Source organism: Myotis brandtii, unplaced genomic scaffold (genome assembly GCF_000412655.1).
Source record: "Myotis brandtii unplaced genomic scaffold, ASM41265v1 scaffold123, whole genome shotgun sequence".
Lineage (NCBI taxonomy): Eukaryota > Metazoa > Chordata > Mammalia > Chiroptera > Vespertilionidae > Myotis > Myotis brandtii.
The window spans coordinates 13,500,470-13,519,814 of NW_005354291.1; the positions used below are offsets into that span (position 1 = coordinate 13,500,470).

Here is a 19,345-nt window from a genome sequence, read left to right on the forward strand (position 1 = left end):
CACTGTGCTGCCTTCTAATAGCATAGATTAACATTGCCTTTTGTGTCTGGTTTCTTTTGCTCAACATTCTTTGTGGGATTCATCCATATTGTTGCTAGAATAACAGTTATTTCTTAATCTCCTAGTCAACATTCATTATAATATTTTGTCACCTTAAATCATTCATACCCATATAATGTAATTTTTAGGGTGAACACAAGCTCTCTGAACTTTAAGCAATGCTTAATAGTTATAGCAGACTTTATAGTTTCAGCCCTAATATAAGATAAATTTTTGAAAGCTGGTGTACACCATTTAGCCTCGTGCAGAATCCAATGTTTTTGTCTATGACTAGGCTTTTAGCGACTGAAGCTCCAAGTGAACTTCATCACTCCCTCCAAGATGATTAGGGATCTCCTTTACCTACAGGCCTTGCTTGGACCTGTCTGGTCAGCTTCTCCTATCAGTTGCAGACCTGCAACCTCTACATTTCATTACTACCAACAAATTAATACTTATCTTTCTTAAGCAACATCCAAGGAAATCAGGAAAAAAATTATCTAAAATAGCTAAATTTAGCTAAATGATCTGATTAAGAATCTGAAATAGAGGAACATATATGTAGGTAAGTAAAGAGTAATTTAAAGATTTAGCACTTCTATATGCCATTTATTAAAATATCTACTCTGTGCTAGCAGTCATGATAGGTGCTTTGCAGAAACTTTTATTACACTAAATTCTTGTACAACCCTGCATGTAAGCATTGTTCTTTTTTAGCAATGAGGAATCATTCTCAGAGATATCCTAGAACTTGTGCAGGGTTGCACAACCACTAATGGAATTCAAGACCTTGACTGCCACCACCCCATAGACCACAATCTTTTCATCAATATGAACTAGCTTTCTTTCATGATCAGTAATTGTAATTTACTTTTGATGTAGCTATATATATTTATTTATCCTGGGATTTATTCATCTGGGCATTTTGTTTTTTTCTCATAGTTTACAAAAATTCAAGGTAAACAGCACATAAAACATTTAATCAGGGGTGACTTTGTGCAGCTAAGCAATGTAAACCAGTTTTGTAATAATGCAAAGTATAATTCTTAAAATTTTTCAACTTGTTTTTTTCCAAGGAGAAAAAAATCTCTCCGGATGGCCGATTAAAATGTGGCAAACATAAAAACTAAGATTTAAAAATTCTCCATTTTGGCTTGGTAGACTTTGCCTACACTTCATAGTAAAATTGTTACTGTTTTGTTTCCTATAGCATGTGCTGATACAGGGCACTAACTTTATTTATTAGAAGCAAGGATTTTTGGGCTCTTTTCCTGAAGAAAAAAAGCACAGATGTGTGTTTGGTCAGCACTGTGCTTTTCTCAGTGTGAGATTCAGATTTTTCCAATTTGAGTACATCTAAAAAACATTGTCATGGTGTATTATTTGTTTGAGTTCATCAGTTTTAGTAGGTCTTATAGTGCATTATTATAGTTAAAAACAACATGTGTATTTATGTGATAAACACATGGCAGTATCCTGTCAGTGAAAGCAGTGTGTTTCCCATGAGTTACCATCATGAATACATGTCACTGAGCATGCTGGTGGTGTGATGCACAGTGATCAAGTCTTCCTCTTTCACCAGGTGATCAGACCCTGAGGATTTGGGACGTGAAGGCAGCAGGAGTCAGAATTGTGGTTCCAGCACATCAGGCAGAAGTTTTGAGTTGCGACTGGTGTAAATACAATGAGGTACTCTGTCTGGCTCTATCCTGATCTGCCCAGCTCTTCCTAATGGTGAAATGTTCTAGATTTTATTTTGTCTTTGTTTATGTGGATTTGATAGTGTTTATGAGCCATTAAGTTAAATTTAGTCCCTTTCACTTCTAATTGACGATTGTGAGTGACCTGCATTAGCATTAATTGGATTTAAGTGCACATAAAACAGGCAGAATAAGAAACAGAAATTCTCAAAGTTCAACAGTGCAGCCTTACTTGTTTGTTTCGGAAACTGCTTTACAATTTATGTGTTTTTTTTTTCTTTATTGCCCTTAACCCTGCCAATTTGTGTCAACTTTTGCTTTCCATCCTTGTTCATTTTGCTACTCAGGCTGCTGAACTATTTGTAGGTTGATTTTTAATTTAACATTCCATCAGTTTTTAATATTTTCTGTTTTATCTTCCCTTATAAGCCTAACCAAGCTTCATGCTTCTTAAGATAGAAGTGTCCAGTTGTAACTTCTTGTAACACTTCAGTTAACCACAGAAACATATGAATTAGAGATAGCAATGAATCAAATATGTGCTGACATATATATATTTATATACCTGAAGTGGTCTGCTGCTGTGACAAAGAAGTAAAACATATGCCTTATTTTCCCCTGTGTTAAATTAATGAATTAAAATTAAGAGCATATTATATTGGCAGAGTTTTTTAAATAAAAAGAAATAAAATAGATTTAAAAAATACAGTACCTGTTCAATAGTAATACTTGATCAAAATAAAAATTTCAGTGCTGATAACTATAGTTTATTCTCATCATAATGATTTTTTCATATAGGAAAATGAAATTGTGAGCTATATATTTGGGAATTCTAAAAAAGATGCCCATTGACACTTGAGAGTGCTTTAAATTTTATTTTTAAACATTTAAACTTACCTTTAAATGAGCTTATACTGAAACCCAACACATTCAGACAATGAATTATTGCTCTGGTTGATGTGGGATAGAGCTGAGTGTGAACTTGGCACTTGGCCTATTCAGCCAGGAACTCTGGATCCACTTGGGTTTGTAAAAAGCAGAAGTTTCAAAACCCACTAGATAAGGAGGCTTATCATTATTTGCATAGATTTTCTGATATGTTTAGATATCATATTAAGACATGCCCTGTGGGAGTTGGGAACAATGATTGATTTAGATGTAGAAAAATATATAAAGATTTAATTTATACCTTTGCTTTAAAATATTTCTTAATTAACAGAACTTTTGCCTTTTAATGCCCAGTAAACCCCCAGGGCATGCTGAAGAGAAAGGTAATTCATTGTCAGATGTAATTTTTAATCCATTACGTACTTCTTAATATTACTAAAGGTGGATTGGAAAATCTATAATGCTATTTGGGACTGTGCCTTTTTCTGTAGTGTGTAGTGTTCCACACATGCTTAAAGTATATGTAGTTCTTTTTCTCTCAAGTCAGACTAATTTTTGCTTTTCTGATGTATATTTTGATTCCTTTCTATACTTCTCATATAACTTCTCAAGAATGACTCCTGTGTTCTAATTAAATAATGATCTGAAAATAGATATTGTTTCTAGTAGAAAAGCCTGGACACTACTTAATTGAAAAGTTGTCACAGTTTACTTTTCTTTGCATTGCTTTCAGAATTTGCTGGTGACGGGGGCAGTTGATTGTAGTTTGAGGGGCTGGGACTTGAGGAATGTTCGACAACCAGTGTTTGAACTGCTTGGTCACACCTATGCTATCAGGAGAGTGAAAGTAAGTTTTTATCTTTTCTTTTTATACATAGAATAAAATATAACCAATGAAGTATAAAAGGTGCTTATGGGTTGGAGTTATTTATTATTTTTTATGCATGTTTTTGTTACCCAACTAGTTATAGTGAACAGTGAAAGCTAATATTAGGTAAAATATTTGAATAATTATTGAATGAATTGGGACAATGTAGCCAATTCATACTTAGAGTTAAATAATTTTTTTATTCTGTCATCCCCAATCTACTATTCTTTTAATATTTTTTAACTATATAGTAATTACTTTTAGTATTATATGCTTCATAATTTTGCATTCAGTGAGACGGTCTCTTTACTTTGTTGAAACTCATATAGCAAAATGGTTAATATTTTTCTTTTCTCTACCATGATAGTATATATGAATGTTCACAAACATTTGAGGTATAAAAAGTTTTCCACTCTGTAAACAGCAGAGGATGGGATAACTTTTTTTCTGCTGCTCCTAAGAAATTTGCCTGCTTATAACAGCCATAATTTAGTTTTCCAGCTTCTATTTAGGTAGGCTTTGCTAATTCACTGTAGAAAACATCTTACTAAGTCACATCTTTGAATTTCATTCTTTGTTTTTAACACTGAAGGTAAAAAGTACCTTATTGATCTTTTGTTTATTAAAAAAAATATTTTTATTGATTTTAGACAGGAAGGGAGAGGGGGAGAGAGAGAGAAACATCAACGATGAGAGAGGATCATTGATTGGCTGCCTCCTGCATGCCCCCTACTGGGGATTGAGCCCGCAACCCAGGCATATGCCCTGACCGGGAATCGAACTGTGGCCTCCTGGTTCATAGGTCAATGCTCAACTGCTGAGCTACTCCAGCTGGGCTTATTGATCTTTTCAATAAGATAATTATGCTATTCCTATTTCAAAAATCTAAAATTTTAATTAAATTAATATTTTAAATTTTACTGACTGCAACTTAACATATGAGACACAGTGCCCTGGCACACAGGTTTTAGTAGTTGAAGATATTTTCAGTTTTTGTCCACAGTGCTTCTGAGAATGAAATAGGGTAATGTAGTGAAAGTATTTTGCAAACTAGAAAGTTGGCAAATCTGGTTATTATGTGTATGTAACTATTAAAGTACTGGTGAGAAAGACAATAAAGAAATGTCATGCAAAGGGCAGCTTATGAAAGTATGTTATTACTTATGTAAAAGATACTATTTTAAAGTTAAGTGTTTTTCCTGTAGATGATAATGTACATAAAAGGCTAAAATATTTTTGCCTTGAATTAAAGCATATAAGGTTCAGAAAAGCATAATTTTTAGTGACAGCCCTGACTAGATTTTAACTTATTAAGCATGTTATAATTACAGCTAACCAATAAAATGTTTTGTTTTATAGTTTTCACCATTTCATTCGTCTGTGCTGGCCTCTTGTTCCTATGACTTTACTGTAAGGTACAGTAGTTTTGGATAAGTTTCATTGTGAAATACCTAATAGCAGTTGCATCTTTGCAATTTTTAGGAAGATAATCTATTTATCTTACTAATATAAAAAAATGTGAGCTGGGCGCATTTGAAAATTTGCCACTGGTTTGTGAGTTTTTAATGGTATTTACTTTAACTTCTATTGATTGCATATATAACCAAGGCATTTATTCTACTTTCCTTATTTTCCACTCTCCCTTCTCCATCAAATTTTGAGTTGTTTTATTTATACTTTGTCACAACATGCAATATATAACATATAGCACCTTCATATTATATATTATTCTTCTACTCTTATTTCTACCTTTGTTTTGCTTTTAGATATGTAACTAAATATATTAAGTATTCATCACCAATTTTTTTGCTGAAATTTCCCCATCATCTCTTGGTTTGGTGAATTTTTCTTCTAGTAGATTCCTCAAGAAGGGCTGATGATTAGGAGCCCTTGTATGTTTAAAACTGTTTCTCTATGTCCTCGATACTTAAAGGATAGCTTAACTGAACATAAACTAAATTTACATTTCTTTCCTGCAGCTTTTTGAAAATGCTCCCTCATTTTGGCCTTGTTTTATGTTGTTTTTGAGAATTTCGATGGCAGTTAATGGTCTTGTCCTCGTGAGTTATTCGATCTTTTTTCAGTTTCGTTTGCTTGCTGCAGGTTAAAGAGTTCAGTGGGTTCTTTAAATAATGTAGCTTCAGGTCTTCTTTTCTTTCCAAAAGTTTTTTTTGGATTATAATTTGAAATATTAGTTCTGGGACAATGGTTTATCATTTACAGAGGCTCTCAACATAAATTGAATCTCTTTTCGCAGTCTTCTATATCAAATGCTTTCTCTCTGATGCTTTTTACTTGTTAATTTTAAAAAAATCTCATTTTCATTCTGTTGGTTGTTTTTCTGCTGTTTTCAGAGCCGTTATTATGTTATGTAAATGTATTCTTTGGGCACTATGTAATTTTGTCTTCATTTCTGATATAATTTTGCCTTTCCCCCTCTATTTCTTTCTTGTGTTTATTCAGCTCTATTTCACTTCTTTCTGTTTTTGCCCACTTCTTTTCTTTGTTTTTGCAATTCCTGATTATAAGGGAAAAACTATTTTTCTCCTCTACTGTCAGTATTCTTGAGACCAAATGTGTGTGGGGTTTTCTCCCACCAAGCAATTCTTCAGTTCTCAGCAGACACCAACTAGGTATCCTATAAATTTACCCTAGTTCTGAGATAACATCAGATCCTATAGATTAAGGACTCAGTTCCACAAGACTGCCCCATTTTTTATGTCAATCAGAAGTTCAGGTTGTCACATGTACTTCTAACCTACCAACTATAAATTGGAGGTCCCCATGACCCCCTCCTCAGACTTGGTAATTTTTTAGAATGGCTTTTTTTTTTTAATTTTTTTAAAATTTTAAGTATTACAAAGGGTATTACATATGTGTCCTTTTTTCCCCCCCGGCCCTTGACAATCCCCTGGCCTCCCCTACCCCCCAGTGTCTTATGTCCATTGGTTATGCTTATATGCATGCATACAAGTCCTTCGGTTGATCTCTTACCCCCTTCCCTCCTGCCCCCCAACCCTCCCCAGCCTTCCCGCTGCAGTTTGACAATCTGTTTGAGGCAGCTCTGCCTCTGTATCTATTATTGTTCAAAAGTTTATAATGGTCTCTATTATCCATGAATGTGTGAGAGCATGTGGTATTTTTCCTTCATTGACTGAATTATTTCACTTAGCATAATGCTCTCCAGTTCCATCCATGCTGTTGCAAATTAGAATGGCTTTTACCAGTTTATTTTTAAAATATTATAAAGGATAAAGATAGACAGATGAAGAGGTACATAGGGAGAGTTCGTGAAGGCCCCAAGTGCAGAAACTGGGGTGAACCACTCTCCCAGCTTGTGGTTGTGTTCAGTCTTGAAACTCATCAGATCTTATTGTTCAAGAGTTTTTATAGAGCTTAATTTTCAGCCCCCACTTCCTTCCCTGGTGGTTAGTGGGTGGGGTTGAAAGTCTAGCCCTCTAATCCCTTGGTCTTTCTGGTTACCAGCCCCTTCCAGAGGTTATATAGGGGCCCCATCCTAAATTACCTCATTAGCAAAAACTCTGGTGTGCTCAAAGGAGGCTCCTCATGAATAACAAAATACTCTTCTGTCATTCAGGAAATTCCAAGGGTTTTAGGAGCCCTGTATTTTGAAGCAGGGACAGAAATGAAATCTACTCTTATACTACATTGATCAAGGCTTTTTCCTTTTTTTGATGTCTCCAAATGCTTGTTTAAAGATGTTTAATTCAATTTAGGATGTTATATTCTAGTTTTCTTCTACTTTGCTGTCTGTTTTCTTGGAGTGAATCGTTTGTCAGGTGAATTGTTTGAATTATTGTATCCATTTTATTTTGATAGGATTTTTTAAATTTTCTAATAAATGAAGACCATATGTCTCTGCTTCTCTCTTCCCTGTTCAGTTTTGTTTTCCCTAAACTGCCCTCACTGTCCGCAGAGGCTTGCAGCTGGAACATGGGAGATAGCTCATTGGTATTCTGTTTGTCTTTTTCTTTTTACATGTGATTAGAAGTTTGGATGTGTTAAAGATCTGAGTTTTGTGTAGTATTAGTTGTTCTTTTTGTTGTTCTGTATTGGTTTTTGTGAGGATACACTAAGAATTTTAGACTTACATAACCTGATTGCCTCAACTACCCAGAATTCCTCTCTCCTTCTGAGTCAGTATTTTATATGGGAGAAGCTATATAACTTTGTTTGTGTTGATTGTACTTCTAATAGAATAAATTACAATGCCTTGAGAGAAATTACATGCTTTAACTTTTTTTTTTTTTGACTGATATAATAAAAGCAGGGAGACAAACCAGGAAACATAATCACACTGAGGCTTCCAGCTCTCAATTAAAATGATACCAAAACCAGGTTTTGTTTTTTTAAAATAGTATATATAAAATACTAAGGAGTTATTATAGAATTTTTAGCATGGGAGTTAAATAACGGCAACGTGGCAGAAAAGAAGAAAAATTATCAGTTGTTTTCCATCCACCCCAAGTGTTTCCAGATTGAAACTGTGAAGCTAGACTGGAGGAAAGGGCTATAAATGTGGATTCAAAAGTCATTAACTTACTGATAATTCAGTCTGTAAGAGTGAATAAACTAAAAGGAGATGAGTTTAAAGCAGTGGTTCTCAACCTTCTGGCCTTTAAATACAGTTCCTCATGTTGTGACCCAACCATAAAATTATTTTCGTTGCTACTTCATAACTGTAATGTTGCTACTCTTGTGAATCGTAATGTAAATACCTGATATGCAGGATGGTCTTAGGCGAACTCTGTGAAAGGGTCGTTGGACCCCCAAAGGGGTCGCGACCCACAGGTTGAGAACCGCTGGTCTAAGAGAAGACAAGTCTTTATTATACTTAAAATTCTTCTACATTATATCTGTTATTTAAATTCTTATTTTTGATTAGCCGTGTCTAGTTTACAAAGTATTTTCACATAAAATATTTCTTTTAATCCACACACACTGTTGTGGGGGTGCTTACTTTATCTAGAAGACAGTTGACTCAGTGAGGTAGGAGGGCTGGCCGATGTCACATAGCTGGCAAGGAATAGAGCTAGACCTGCACTTAGATCTTCTATGTCTAAGTCTTTTTATGTTACTTGATACTTGGAAACTTCTTTAATCCTAGGGACTTTACGTATTTCTGTTTTTCACTATTATGTAAGGATGTTCTCCATAGAGACTAAGTTAATAATAACAAAATATTGCCTCTAATCTCTATAATCATTTCAGAATTGAAGTATTCCACATAAGTGACTCTTGACAATGATGGATGCATAAAAGTTTATGTGCCATAATTTTTATCTTAATACTAGTGGCCCAGCATGCGAAATCATGCTCAGTAGGCTGCCCACTGCTTCCGTGGTAGCCGGCGGGAGCCGCAGCGCACCTGCGGGAGCCAGCAGGGAGCTACGCCGCTTCCACGGGAGGGAGGCAGGAGGGAGCTGCTGCCGCCGCCCGCGGGAGCCGTGGGGGGGGTGGGGAGGGACCCAGAGGTGCTCCAGGCATCTCCTGGTGACTGGTCGCACACACAGCCCCACCCACCTGCACATGCCTCACCACGCACGCAGCCCCACCCACCCGCGTGCGCCTGCTACTATGCAGCCTCCTGCTGATCGGTTGTTACACGTGAGGGCGTGATGACCATTTGCATATTAGCCTTTTATTATATAGGATGGGTTTTAAAACATTTTGGAATTATAATATATATATATTATATCTATACTAGAGGCCTGGTGCACAAATTCGTGCTGCTCAACCTGGCCCCACTGTGCCTGCTGCAGGCTCGCACCCAATCAGTCCCGATCGAGAGAGGCTCATGCTGCTGCAGCAGTGCTCACCAGCCATGAGCCCTGCATCTGGCACCCTCCCAAGGGGAGTGGCCTGTGGGATCTGGCTGAAACCAGCTCTCCGACATCCCCCAAGGGGTCCCAGATTACAAGACGGCACAGGCCAGGTTGAGGGACCCACCGGTGCACGATCCGGCCGGGGAGGGACCACAGGAGGGCTCTAAGGCGTGTCCGGCCCATCTCGCTCAGTCCCAATCAGCCAGACCCCAGCAGCAAGCTAACCTACCGGTCAGAACATCTGCCCCCTGGTGGTCAGTGCACGTCATAACGACTGATTGACCAGTTGACTCTCTGCCCCCTGGTGGTCAATGCACGTCATAGTGAGCGGTTGAGCGGCCTTAGCATATCATTAGCATATTATGTTTTGATTGGTTGAACGGATGACTGGACACTTAGCATATTAAGCTTTTATTATATAGGATAGGATAATGCACACTTGTACACATGTATAAACATACACATATATATAAACATTTATTGAAAAATGTTTGGAAAGGTATAACCAGAATTTTAAGTAGATTACTGATGTGTGGGATTTCACACATACTTTTTTTATCTTCTTTAATTGAGTTATAATTTAACAACACCTTAAATCTTCCTTAACAGAACTGTAACTTCCTCTGACCACAGCTGGCATTTTATCAGCTATTGAAATGTTCTGTTTAATACAGGACTGTCCTAAGGAACTGTGATCCCCAGAAAGTTTACTTTACAGTTTTTTTCTTTCACTTAAAAAAATATATTTTTGTTTGTTTGTTTGTTTTGTTTTGTTTTGGGGCAGATTGAAACTCCCAGGCATTTTGCAAAGTAGGCGGGTCACCTTAGGGGCAACCTTTACCCACTCAAAAATTCATCTCACATTAGCAGTGAGAATTCGGGCATCACCCCGAATCGTTATTTTCCTTACTCATAAGTTTAAGGCATTATATGTATACTAGAGGCCTGATGCACGAAATTCGTGCGAGAGTAGGCCTTCCTTCCCCTGGCTGCCGGCACCGGCTTCCTTCTGGCACCTGGGACCCAGGCTTCCCTCCAGCCCCAGCTTCATCTGGAAGGACTCCAGAATGACATCTGGTCTAATTAGCATATTATGCTTTTATTATTATAGATATATATGTTTTTATTCATCTTTTTCCGAGAGAGAGGGAGATAGAAATATTGATGAGAAAGAAACATTAATCAGCTGAATCCTGCACGCCCCCTACTGGGTATCAAGCCTGCAACCTAGGCATGTGCCCTGACCAGGAATCAACCAGCGAACTCTTAATGCACAGGACGACACTCAATCCACTGAGCCACACCAGCCAGGCTCTTTCACTTTTTATCTTTTCCCTATACTTCTTCACTTCTAGCTATCATGTTATTATGCTTTTCTGTGTACAAGTCTTAATCTGCTCACTTAATAAAATTTAAGACTTAAAAATAGCTATTTATCACATATACACACTTCCCTATATTTTTGGGCTCTCTGTTTGGGTTATTGTTCCTCTCAAAAGTCAGATTCCTAAGTACGTACAATATTACCATAGTAAATACATACCATATCTGTTGTTAAGTGAATTATATAACTATAACTAAATTATTAAAACATTATATTTGACTCCCAAGTTATATATGGGATATATTCCTGAAAAAGAAAGCAATATAATTTAACTTGAAATTATATAACCTTAAGGTTTTGGGAGGGAGATTAGATAATCTAGGACCAAGACTCGGTAACTATTTCATTCAAAAAAAATATTTAAGTGCAAGTTACAATAGAATAGCTTTTTCTAAACATTAACTCAAAGTATAATTTAATAAAATTCCAAATTAACAAGGAGGTGAGAGGGAAGTACAAAGTAGAGATAGGAGGTTATCTAGAATTAGCCCTGTCCCTCCCCATGCCTTGCTACTGGAGGCATACAGGAAAGTTCTATGGGTTAGAAATCCACTGTGTGGTGGAGTGAGCATATGGATCTTTGAGTCAGTCAGATTTGAGGTGAAAGGCTGGCTCCTCCATTTGCTAATCATGCAATACAGGAAATGATACCTATCTTTTGGAGATGTTCAGAGGATTAAATGAAAGTATCTGGAAATGCTCTTGGCACATAATTAGTGCTCAAAGAAATTCTATATAATAAAAGCCCAATATGCTTAAGTATCCGGTCATCCGTTCAACCAATCAAAGCCTTATATGCTAATGATATGCTAAGGCCACTGAACCACTCACTATGATGTGCGCTGACCACCAGGGGGCAGATGCTCCGACTGGTAGGTTGCTGCTGGAGTCCAGCCAATCGGGACTAAGCGAGATGGGCTGGACACTCCCTGGAGCCCTCCTGCAGTCTCTCCCCGGCTGGCCAACCTCCTGTGTCCCTCCCTGGCCCCGATTGTGCACCAGTGGGGTCCCTCAGCCTGGCCTGCACCCTCTTGCAATCCGGGACCCCTCCGGGGATGGCAGCTTCAGCCTGATCTGAGGGACCCCACTGGTGTACGAATTCGTGCACCAGGCCTGTAGTAACAGATATTTTAAATGAGAATATTAATAGTATGTTTCCTAATTTAAAACATAAGTACCATAGGGAGAGTTAAGATAGCCATTATTTATGCCTTACCTGGCATAATTATAAGAATATAATTATGTGCTTAAAGCTACTAAGGAGCTTTGTGAATGGGAGTTCTTATTGCCCTGTCAAGGTGAGGTGGGGGAAGCATACCTTGTGAATATAGTGCAGCATGAACCAGAACAGCAGATGTACTATGCAAAGTTGAATATATCTTTTTATTCAAATCTATAACCATGTGACCATTTCCACTTCAATTCAACCTACATTTTCTTCTAAACTATTATATTGTATCTACATATTTGTTAGAAATTATTTCTGAGGAAGATAGCACAATGTAATAGAAAAAGAGGTATAGTTTAAGATCTTGGATATACCATTACTAGCTATTGTTATATTTAATCTCTTATAAAGTCACTAAATCTCCCTGAGCTGTTGTTTCCTCACTCATAAAACATATTGTTATGAGGTTTAGAAATCATTATATGCCAAGCTGTTCACATAGTGCCTGGCCATTTCAAGCACTCAAGTTTCCTTCCTTTTTTCATTCACATATATGTTCCTCAAATTTTTTACTTAGTACCATATTACTGTACATACATACTCTTGATGGTGTTTGCAATTTATTTTGAATAATAAAAAATATTATTTTATGTATGTATGTGTAGAGAGAGAAAAATAAAGGAAATATGCCGAAGTTTTAACAATTGGTAAAGCTAGGTGAAGAGTATATGGGTGTTCATCGTATTATTCTTTGAATTTTTCTGTTGGTTAGTCATTTTCAAAATAGAAACATTTGAGAAAGTCAGCTGTAAAATAAGATACTTAAAACATTTCTTACTAATACCTTCTAATAAATGTGACATTTAATATACTGTTTAATTGTAATATAAGATAAATAGCTTTATTATATTGCATTAACAGGAAAGTGGCCTTTAATTGGATTGTAGTAAACATAGACTCTTAAAAAGCAGCAGATACAGAAATACCTTTTATCTTTGTCACATTTACTCTCGTGGGATTTGCCTTTATATAGTAAGTGTCTTAACTTTGGTATGGTTGATGGACTTTTTTGATCCTTATGTTTATTAGCATAGAGATTCTCAGGAGCAGATAATTCTCTTTCTTCCCCTTCCCCATAAAAAAAGGTCAGGCAGAGTAAACAGATAGTATAGCTGAATATGTACTCTGTCTCAAACCTTTCATTTCAACTTTACCTAGTCCCCCTTACCCACAAAAAAAGGTCAGTCAAAGTAAATAGATAAGAAATGTGGCTGAAGATGAGCTCATATGCAGCTTCAAATGATCATTTTACCTCATGTTTAAGATAGTTGTTGTAATTCCTTTACATTTGTTTATCAAATCACCAGAAATTATGTGGCTAATGATATGATACTATTTGCAGGAACTGTGAATTTTTTTTTAAAATATATTTTATTGATTTTTTACAGAGAGGAAGGGAGAGAGATAGAGAGTTAGAAACATCGATGAGAGAGAAACATCGATCAGCTGCCTCCTGCACATCTCCTACTGGGGATGTGCCCGCAACCCAGGTACATGCCCTTGACCGGAATCGAACCTGGGACCTTTCAGTCCACAGGCCGACGCTCTATCCAGTGAGCCAAACCGGTTTCGGCATGTGAATTTTTAAATGATCAAAGAGTGATTTAATATTCCATATCTTTCCGATATCTTAGATATAAATGTCTTTGTAACGCATCACAGTTTTTGCTTTTTGACAGAGGTTCACTAGACTTCACCACTGATAATAGGAAAGCATCTTAATGTAGTTGTCTTAGTTTTCTTTTTAAGAATGAGAATATATGCATTCACATATTTGTTTAATTCTTATAAGGATATTTTTGTACTGAATATATTTAATAAAACACATTGCCTGATTACAGGGTAGGACTTGTCTGTTTCATTGTTTTGTCCCTAGCGTCTGGGACATGGATATACCAAATACATTTGTTTATAAATGTGAGTGAATTTAAATTATATAAAAAATGTTGATACTCTTTGGTCACTGACTGTAAAAGCCTGCAAATGGCCCAGCCGACATGGCTCAATGGTTGAGCATCGACCTATGAACCAGGAGGTCATGGTTCAATTCCCCATCAGAGCACATGCCAGGGTTGCAGGCTCAATCCTCAGTGTGGGGCATGCAGGAGGCAGCTGATCAATGATTCTCTCTCATCATTGGTATTTCTCTCTCTCCCTCTCGCTTCCTCTCTGAAATGAATAATAATATTTATTTTTTAAAAGCCTGCAAATTATTATATTTTAATATGGTTTTCACTATGTATTTAAAGTAGTGATCACTAAAACTGAATTAAAGTGGAAAGTCCTGTTGGGATAAGAAAATGGTATTTTTCACAGAGAAAACTTGCTGTTCTATTGTTTAAATCAGTATTGACTAGATTGCAACATTTTAGTATTTAATAAATTTGGAACCATTGTATTGATATCCTGATTGTTAACTAAAGTTACAGATAGATATTATTTTTCCACAACTAATTGTAATATGTGATTTACTGATAAATCTCTATGAGCTTCATATACCTAATGTTTAAGATATTTGTATGTATGAAGCAGTAACTCCTGAGTTTATTATGTTGGGGTTTTTTTTTAATATGTTCCAAAAGAGTTTTTCCATTTGACTTGTTTAAATTAGAAAATTCTTGTGATGATTATTGCAATCCTGGAAGATCTTTTGATGAAGTGAAACGTAATTTTGCAAGTTAAATGCCAGGTGAAAAATGAAAATAATTTCCTATAAAATGAAACAACATGCATTAATTAGAAAGAAACTTGTAAGACTTTTATTTTCTTCTTGTAAGACATTTGATTTTAAGTACCTTGATTTATAATTGCAGAATGTTTTCAGAATTATTTAGTATTAACAGTGTTCTTTAAGAATCAAACCAAATCTGTGTCTAATTCACACCCTAATGCAAGCACATGAGGAATGTTAAGCCTGAGGTTAATGCCATGTAAGTCACTGCTTTGAACTTTGAATTGTGCTGATTAGTCCCAACAGAAAATTTATGGAGTTTGTCAGTTAATTTGCATTATAATTTTTAAAAAATTCTCTGTGCAGTTTCAATAAGACAACTGTGGGTTTTGTTGTATATATTTCCTAATGTAGATATTGCTTTGCCTCATCTTCCATAGTAGGAAGTAAAAAGATAATATCTGAAAATGAACATAATCAGTGAATTCTCTGAGCATATTATTCCAAAATACAGAGTAAAAAATCAGAAGAAACGGCTAAAAGAATTTAAAGTGATTGCCTCTGAGGTGAAAGATCGAGGGAACATGGCTCGAAGCTGCTGTTCTTTGTTACAAGCCTGTAGAATTAGTGGACGCAGATCTGTTCAAGGGTAGTTTTTAAGAAGGTACTTGAGTAGAACCTCAGTGTTTCCCTCTCCTAGTTATTTACAAACATAGTGAGCCCATTTTTATTTTTTTTATTTTTTTGTAACCGATATCGTTTTAATGAGAGTATATGGCTTAAATTAATATTACTAAGGTTAACAACTTTGGCCTTCATTGATAGCTTTGATGCAGTTGAAATTGATGTCAATAATAAATAAGGAGAATGTAGATTTTGAAGGAAGCTTGAGTCTTGGGAAAGCAGTAGACTTGGGCATGCAGGAGATCTCCTTTTTGAAGGATATATTTACAAGAGGCATGGCAGCCAGTTGATATTCTGAATCGTTGCCAGAATGGTCATATATTTTTTTGGGGGGGAGGAATGATGATCTATTTCTCCCAGCAGCCAAGGCTTAGACACCCCAGACTGTAATTATCTCTGTCCTTGATATTATAGCCTCTGGGGTCAAAAGTCCAGCTTGGAAACAGCTCCTCAATTACCCATTTACAGGAGGTTCTCAGTGTAGCACCCTTGACATGTCCAGATTCATGTTATCTTCCCTTTTATCTACAACAGTGTTTGAGCTTTGTCAAAATACAGGAGTCAGTGGGGATCTCTTCAGGCTACTATAAAAAACCAAGATAATTAAGTCATTCAGCCCTTCATAAAAATCACCCATGAAGGTAATTTGGTCTTCATTTAACTGAATAAAATCAAGAGGAATTCTGGTATGACTAGGAAGCTACAGCTAATATCTAAATTAACTACTTACCATCTTTTTCTCTCTTTCCAGTTTGATTGGTGTTTCTGGTTTCTTGGGATATATTCCTAGAAGTGGGATCACAGGGGCAAATGGGAGTTCCATTTTTAGTTTTTTGAGGAAACTCCATACTGTCTTCCATAGTGAGCCCATTTATTTTGATCAACTGGGTATTACCTGTCAGTTGTTAGTAATTTACTTTGTCCCCTAAGAATTCAGGGATAAATAATTCATCCTGTAGGCCTGTCCTGAAATTCCAACCTAGAGTGTGGCAACACTAAATAAATATTCTGATATTGAATTCTTCAAGATTTGACCTAATGGAATAAACCATACAGAGAATAAAATCATGGTTATTGATCTGTTTTCATCTTAAATAAAATTCAGCAGAGTCCCTTATCTTTCTTCATTATATATTTTAGGACATGTGTGAGCACACCTGTGTACACTCCCATGTGAAACAGAAACCATCTTGAGCTAGCTTAAATAAAAAATGGAAACTGTTTCTTAGGCTCTGGGCTCCCTTTGCCCCAGGGCAGTGGTGCAGCAGAGCCGAGGCAAGGTACTGGAACTGCTTTACCCTGAGTTCCTGCTTCACCAGGAACTTTCATCTTCTTCTTTCTACAGACTGATCTTTTTTTCTCCCCAAGCTTTCACGTCCAATCACCAGAAAGTAAACAGACTTGTGTATTCTGCTCTGTGTCTGTTTTTCTTTCTTCACCTTAGTTGATGTCTGTCTTCTTCTCCCCACCACTGTATCCATCTTCCAATGAGGAGAGAGTTGTAAAATAAGAGGTCCTTGTGCGCTGTGCTGACATTTCACAACCTGATACCCCGAGTGGTTTTATTCATAAATGCTCAGCTGCAGAGATGAGAACATTAAGTATTTCATGGTAACATTGCTCATCAAGACCAAAGCACAGGCAGGTTGCTGCTGTAAGTTTAACGTTCTTCTACATTTAGGTGTGGAACTTAAACCTCATCTGATCACATTATCCTCTGAACTTTGTGAAATGATCTTTGCTCTAGGTAGCCACGTTCTGGTGCCAGTTACAGTTCAGATGCACATAGACTATTCTCATGCCTGAGATCATGATACTATTGCATGAGTGAAGTTCTTACCATATTGTTTATTGTCACATATTTATTGGAAAAAAATTTCATGGTTCTTCATTTGTGCCAGTAAGCAGTAAACAAACTCTATGGGGTTTTTTTTTCCCTTCATCTCTTTTTGTTGAGATGTGTCATTCTTCAGAAAGCCATCCTGTATCCTTGTGGATCACAGCCATAAACGCCCCCAGAACAAGCCTTCCATCAGCTAATGGTTTTCTTTAATTTGTCAAAGGTACTCTAGGCTTTGTGGTACATGGTTCCTGGACTTAATGTTTATTGTGATGAAGTGGAGTCAGCCCCTCCACAGTACTGATCTAATTAAAATTTTAATTGAAATATGAATAATTTATTTTGCTGGATAAGCTTAAGTTTAGAATTTTATTATATTTAACCTTGAAAGTTTATAAATATGGTATGGTTTCTGGATATTTGCTATTGAGTGTTCTAAAAGTCATCTTTGAAAATTGTTCAGTAATTCTTCAAAATTAATCATATTCAGGCAATTAGTGTTTTTCTATTTTAAACTTTGTTATTACCAGTTCCAAAACCAAAACACAAGCACCTTTCCAACCCAATCATGTAAATAAATGAGCATTAACATTCACTAAATATTTTTGAGTTAATAAATGAAAGTTTAGGCCTTTACAAAATTTTGCTTGTTTACAATTTCTATTTTTAATCTCCTCTGAAAGCAATACAGATGATAAAGTAATAAGCCCATGGTATACTCAGAGGGAATTCACTTTTAAAGGATAGAAATCTCTGAGGTTACAAAAAGAGCCAGTCACTTGAGTGATACCTAAGTTAGGAGGAGACAGCAAAGTAGATGAGAGGATATAGTAAGTGCATATAAAAAAAAATAGAACAGAGAAGGGATAATTTCTGAACTCCTTGCTACAGGAGTGCATATTTATTCTACTCATAATTTCCTTAGGGTATTGGTTTTGAATGTAAGTTGGCACACTAATGGGATCTTGGCATGGACTTTGGCTTATGGGATTTTCTATGTAGTTTGAGGAGTCAGGGGGAAGCCTAACTTGGTCCAGGTCCATTTGAACTTTCAGGTTGTTAATCAAAGCTTCCTAAAGAATCCCAGATCCTGCCGTCTATATTCCAGATTCACTATCATGGCCCAGATCTAGAGAAAAAAGTGAATGGCAGCATCTTTCAGTAGAAAAAGTACTGGACCTGATGCCAGTAGAGTCTGTGCTTTAGGGCTGCCATTTATTTGCTATGTCACCATGGATTGCTTAATTTCCTTGAGTAATTATCCTCATCTCTGAAATGAGAATGATTACAGTAGTCCCCCCTATAACCATTGGGGATACATTCCAAGACCCCTAGAGGATGCCTGAAACCTTGGCTAGTACTGAATCCTATAGTTTATATAATTTACATTGTTTCTTATGCATACATATCTTTTTACTTAAATAAAGCACTTTATGACTTTTTTTTGGCATATCCGAATTGCCAGCATCACTACTCTTGCACTTTGGGGCCATTATTAAGTAAAATGAAGGTTACTTGAATACAAGTAACTGCCATACAGCAACAGTGGATCTGATAACCTAGAGCAGGGGTCCTCAAACTTTTTAAACAGGGGGCCAGTTCACTGTCCCTCAGACCGTTGGAGGGCCGGACTATAGTTTAAAAAAAAACTATGAACAAATTCCTATGCACACTGCACATATCTTATTTTGAAGTAAAAAAACAAAACGGGAACAAATACAATATTTGTATTTGCATGTGGCCCGCAGGCCGTAGTTTGAGGACCCCTGACCTAGAGGGCTACTAAATGACTAATGGATGGGGAGCATAAACTGTGTGGATACACTGGACAAAGGGATGATTCACATCCTGAGTGGGACAAATGGGAGAAAGTATGAGATATCATCACGCTACTCAGAAGGATGTACAATTAAAAACATATGAATTGTTTATTTCTGGAATTTTCCATTTAATATTATATGATCACAATTGGCTGAGGGTTACTTAAACTGCTGATAGGTGTGGACTACTGTATACCCTTTTTATCTTACCTTGAAAATTTTTTATGCTTATCTAAAGCAATCCTTCCTATCTAATAAAAGAGAAACATGGTAATTAGCCGTACCTCTGCTACCCTTCCCATTGGCTAATCAGGGCGATATGCAAATTAACTGCCAACCAAGATGGCGGCCGGCAGCCAGGTAGCTTGAAGCTAACA

General features: G+C 36.5%; 1 protein-coding gene across 1 annotated transcript in view; it reads left to right on the forward strand.

The window, feature by feature from the left end:
* PEX7 (peroxisomal biogenesis factor 7) overlaps positions 1–19,345 on the forward strand; it is a gene marked incomplete at its 5' end in the record, with an annotated part of 66,474 nt that overhangs the window by 21,106 nt on the left and 26,023 nt on the right. Inside the window, 3 exons of the mRNA XM_014533923.1 lie at positions 1,622–1,728; positions 3,361–3,474; positions 4,855–4,910. Of these exons, the coding sequence (XP_014389409.1) occupies positions 1,622–1,728; positions 3,361–3,474; positions 4,855–4,910 (277 nt within the window). The remainder of the gene's footprint in view (positions 1–1,621; positions 1,729–3,360; positions 3,475–4,854; positions 4,911–19,345) is intronic.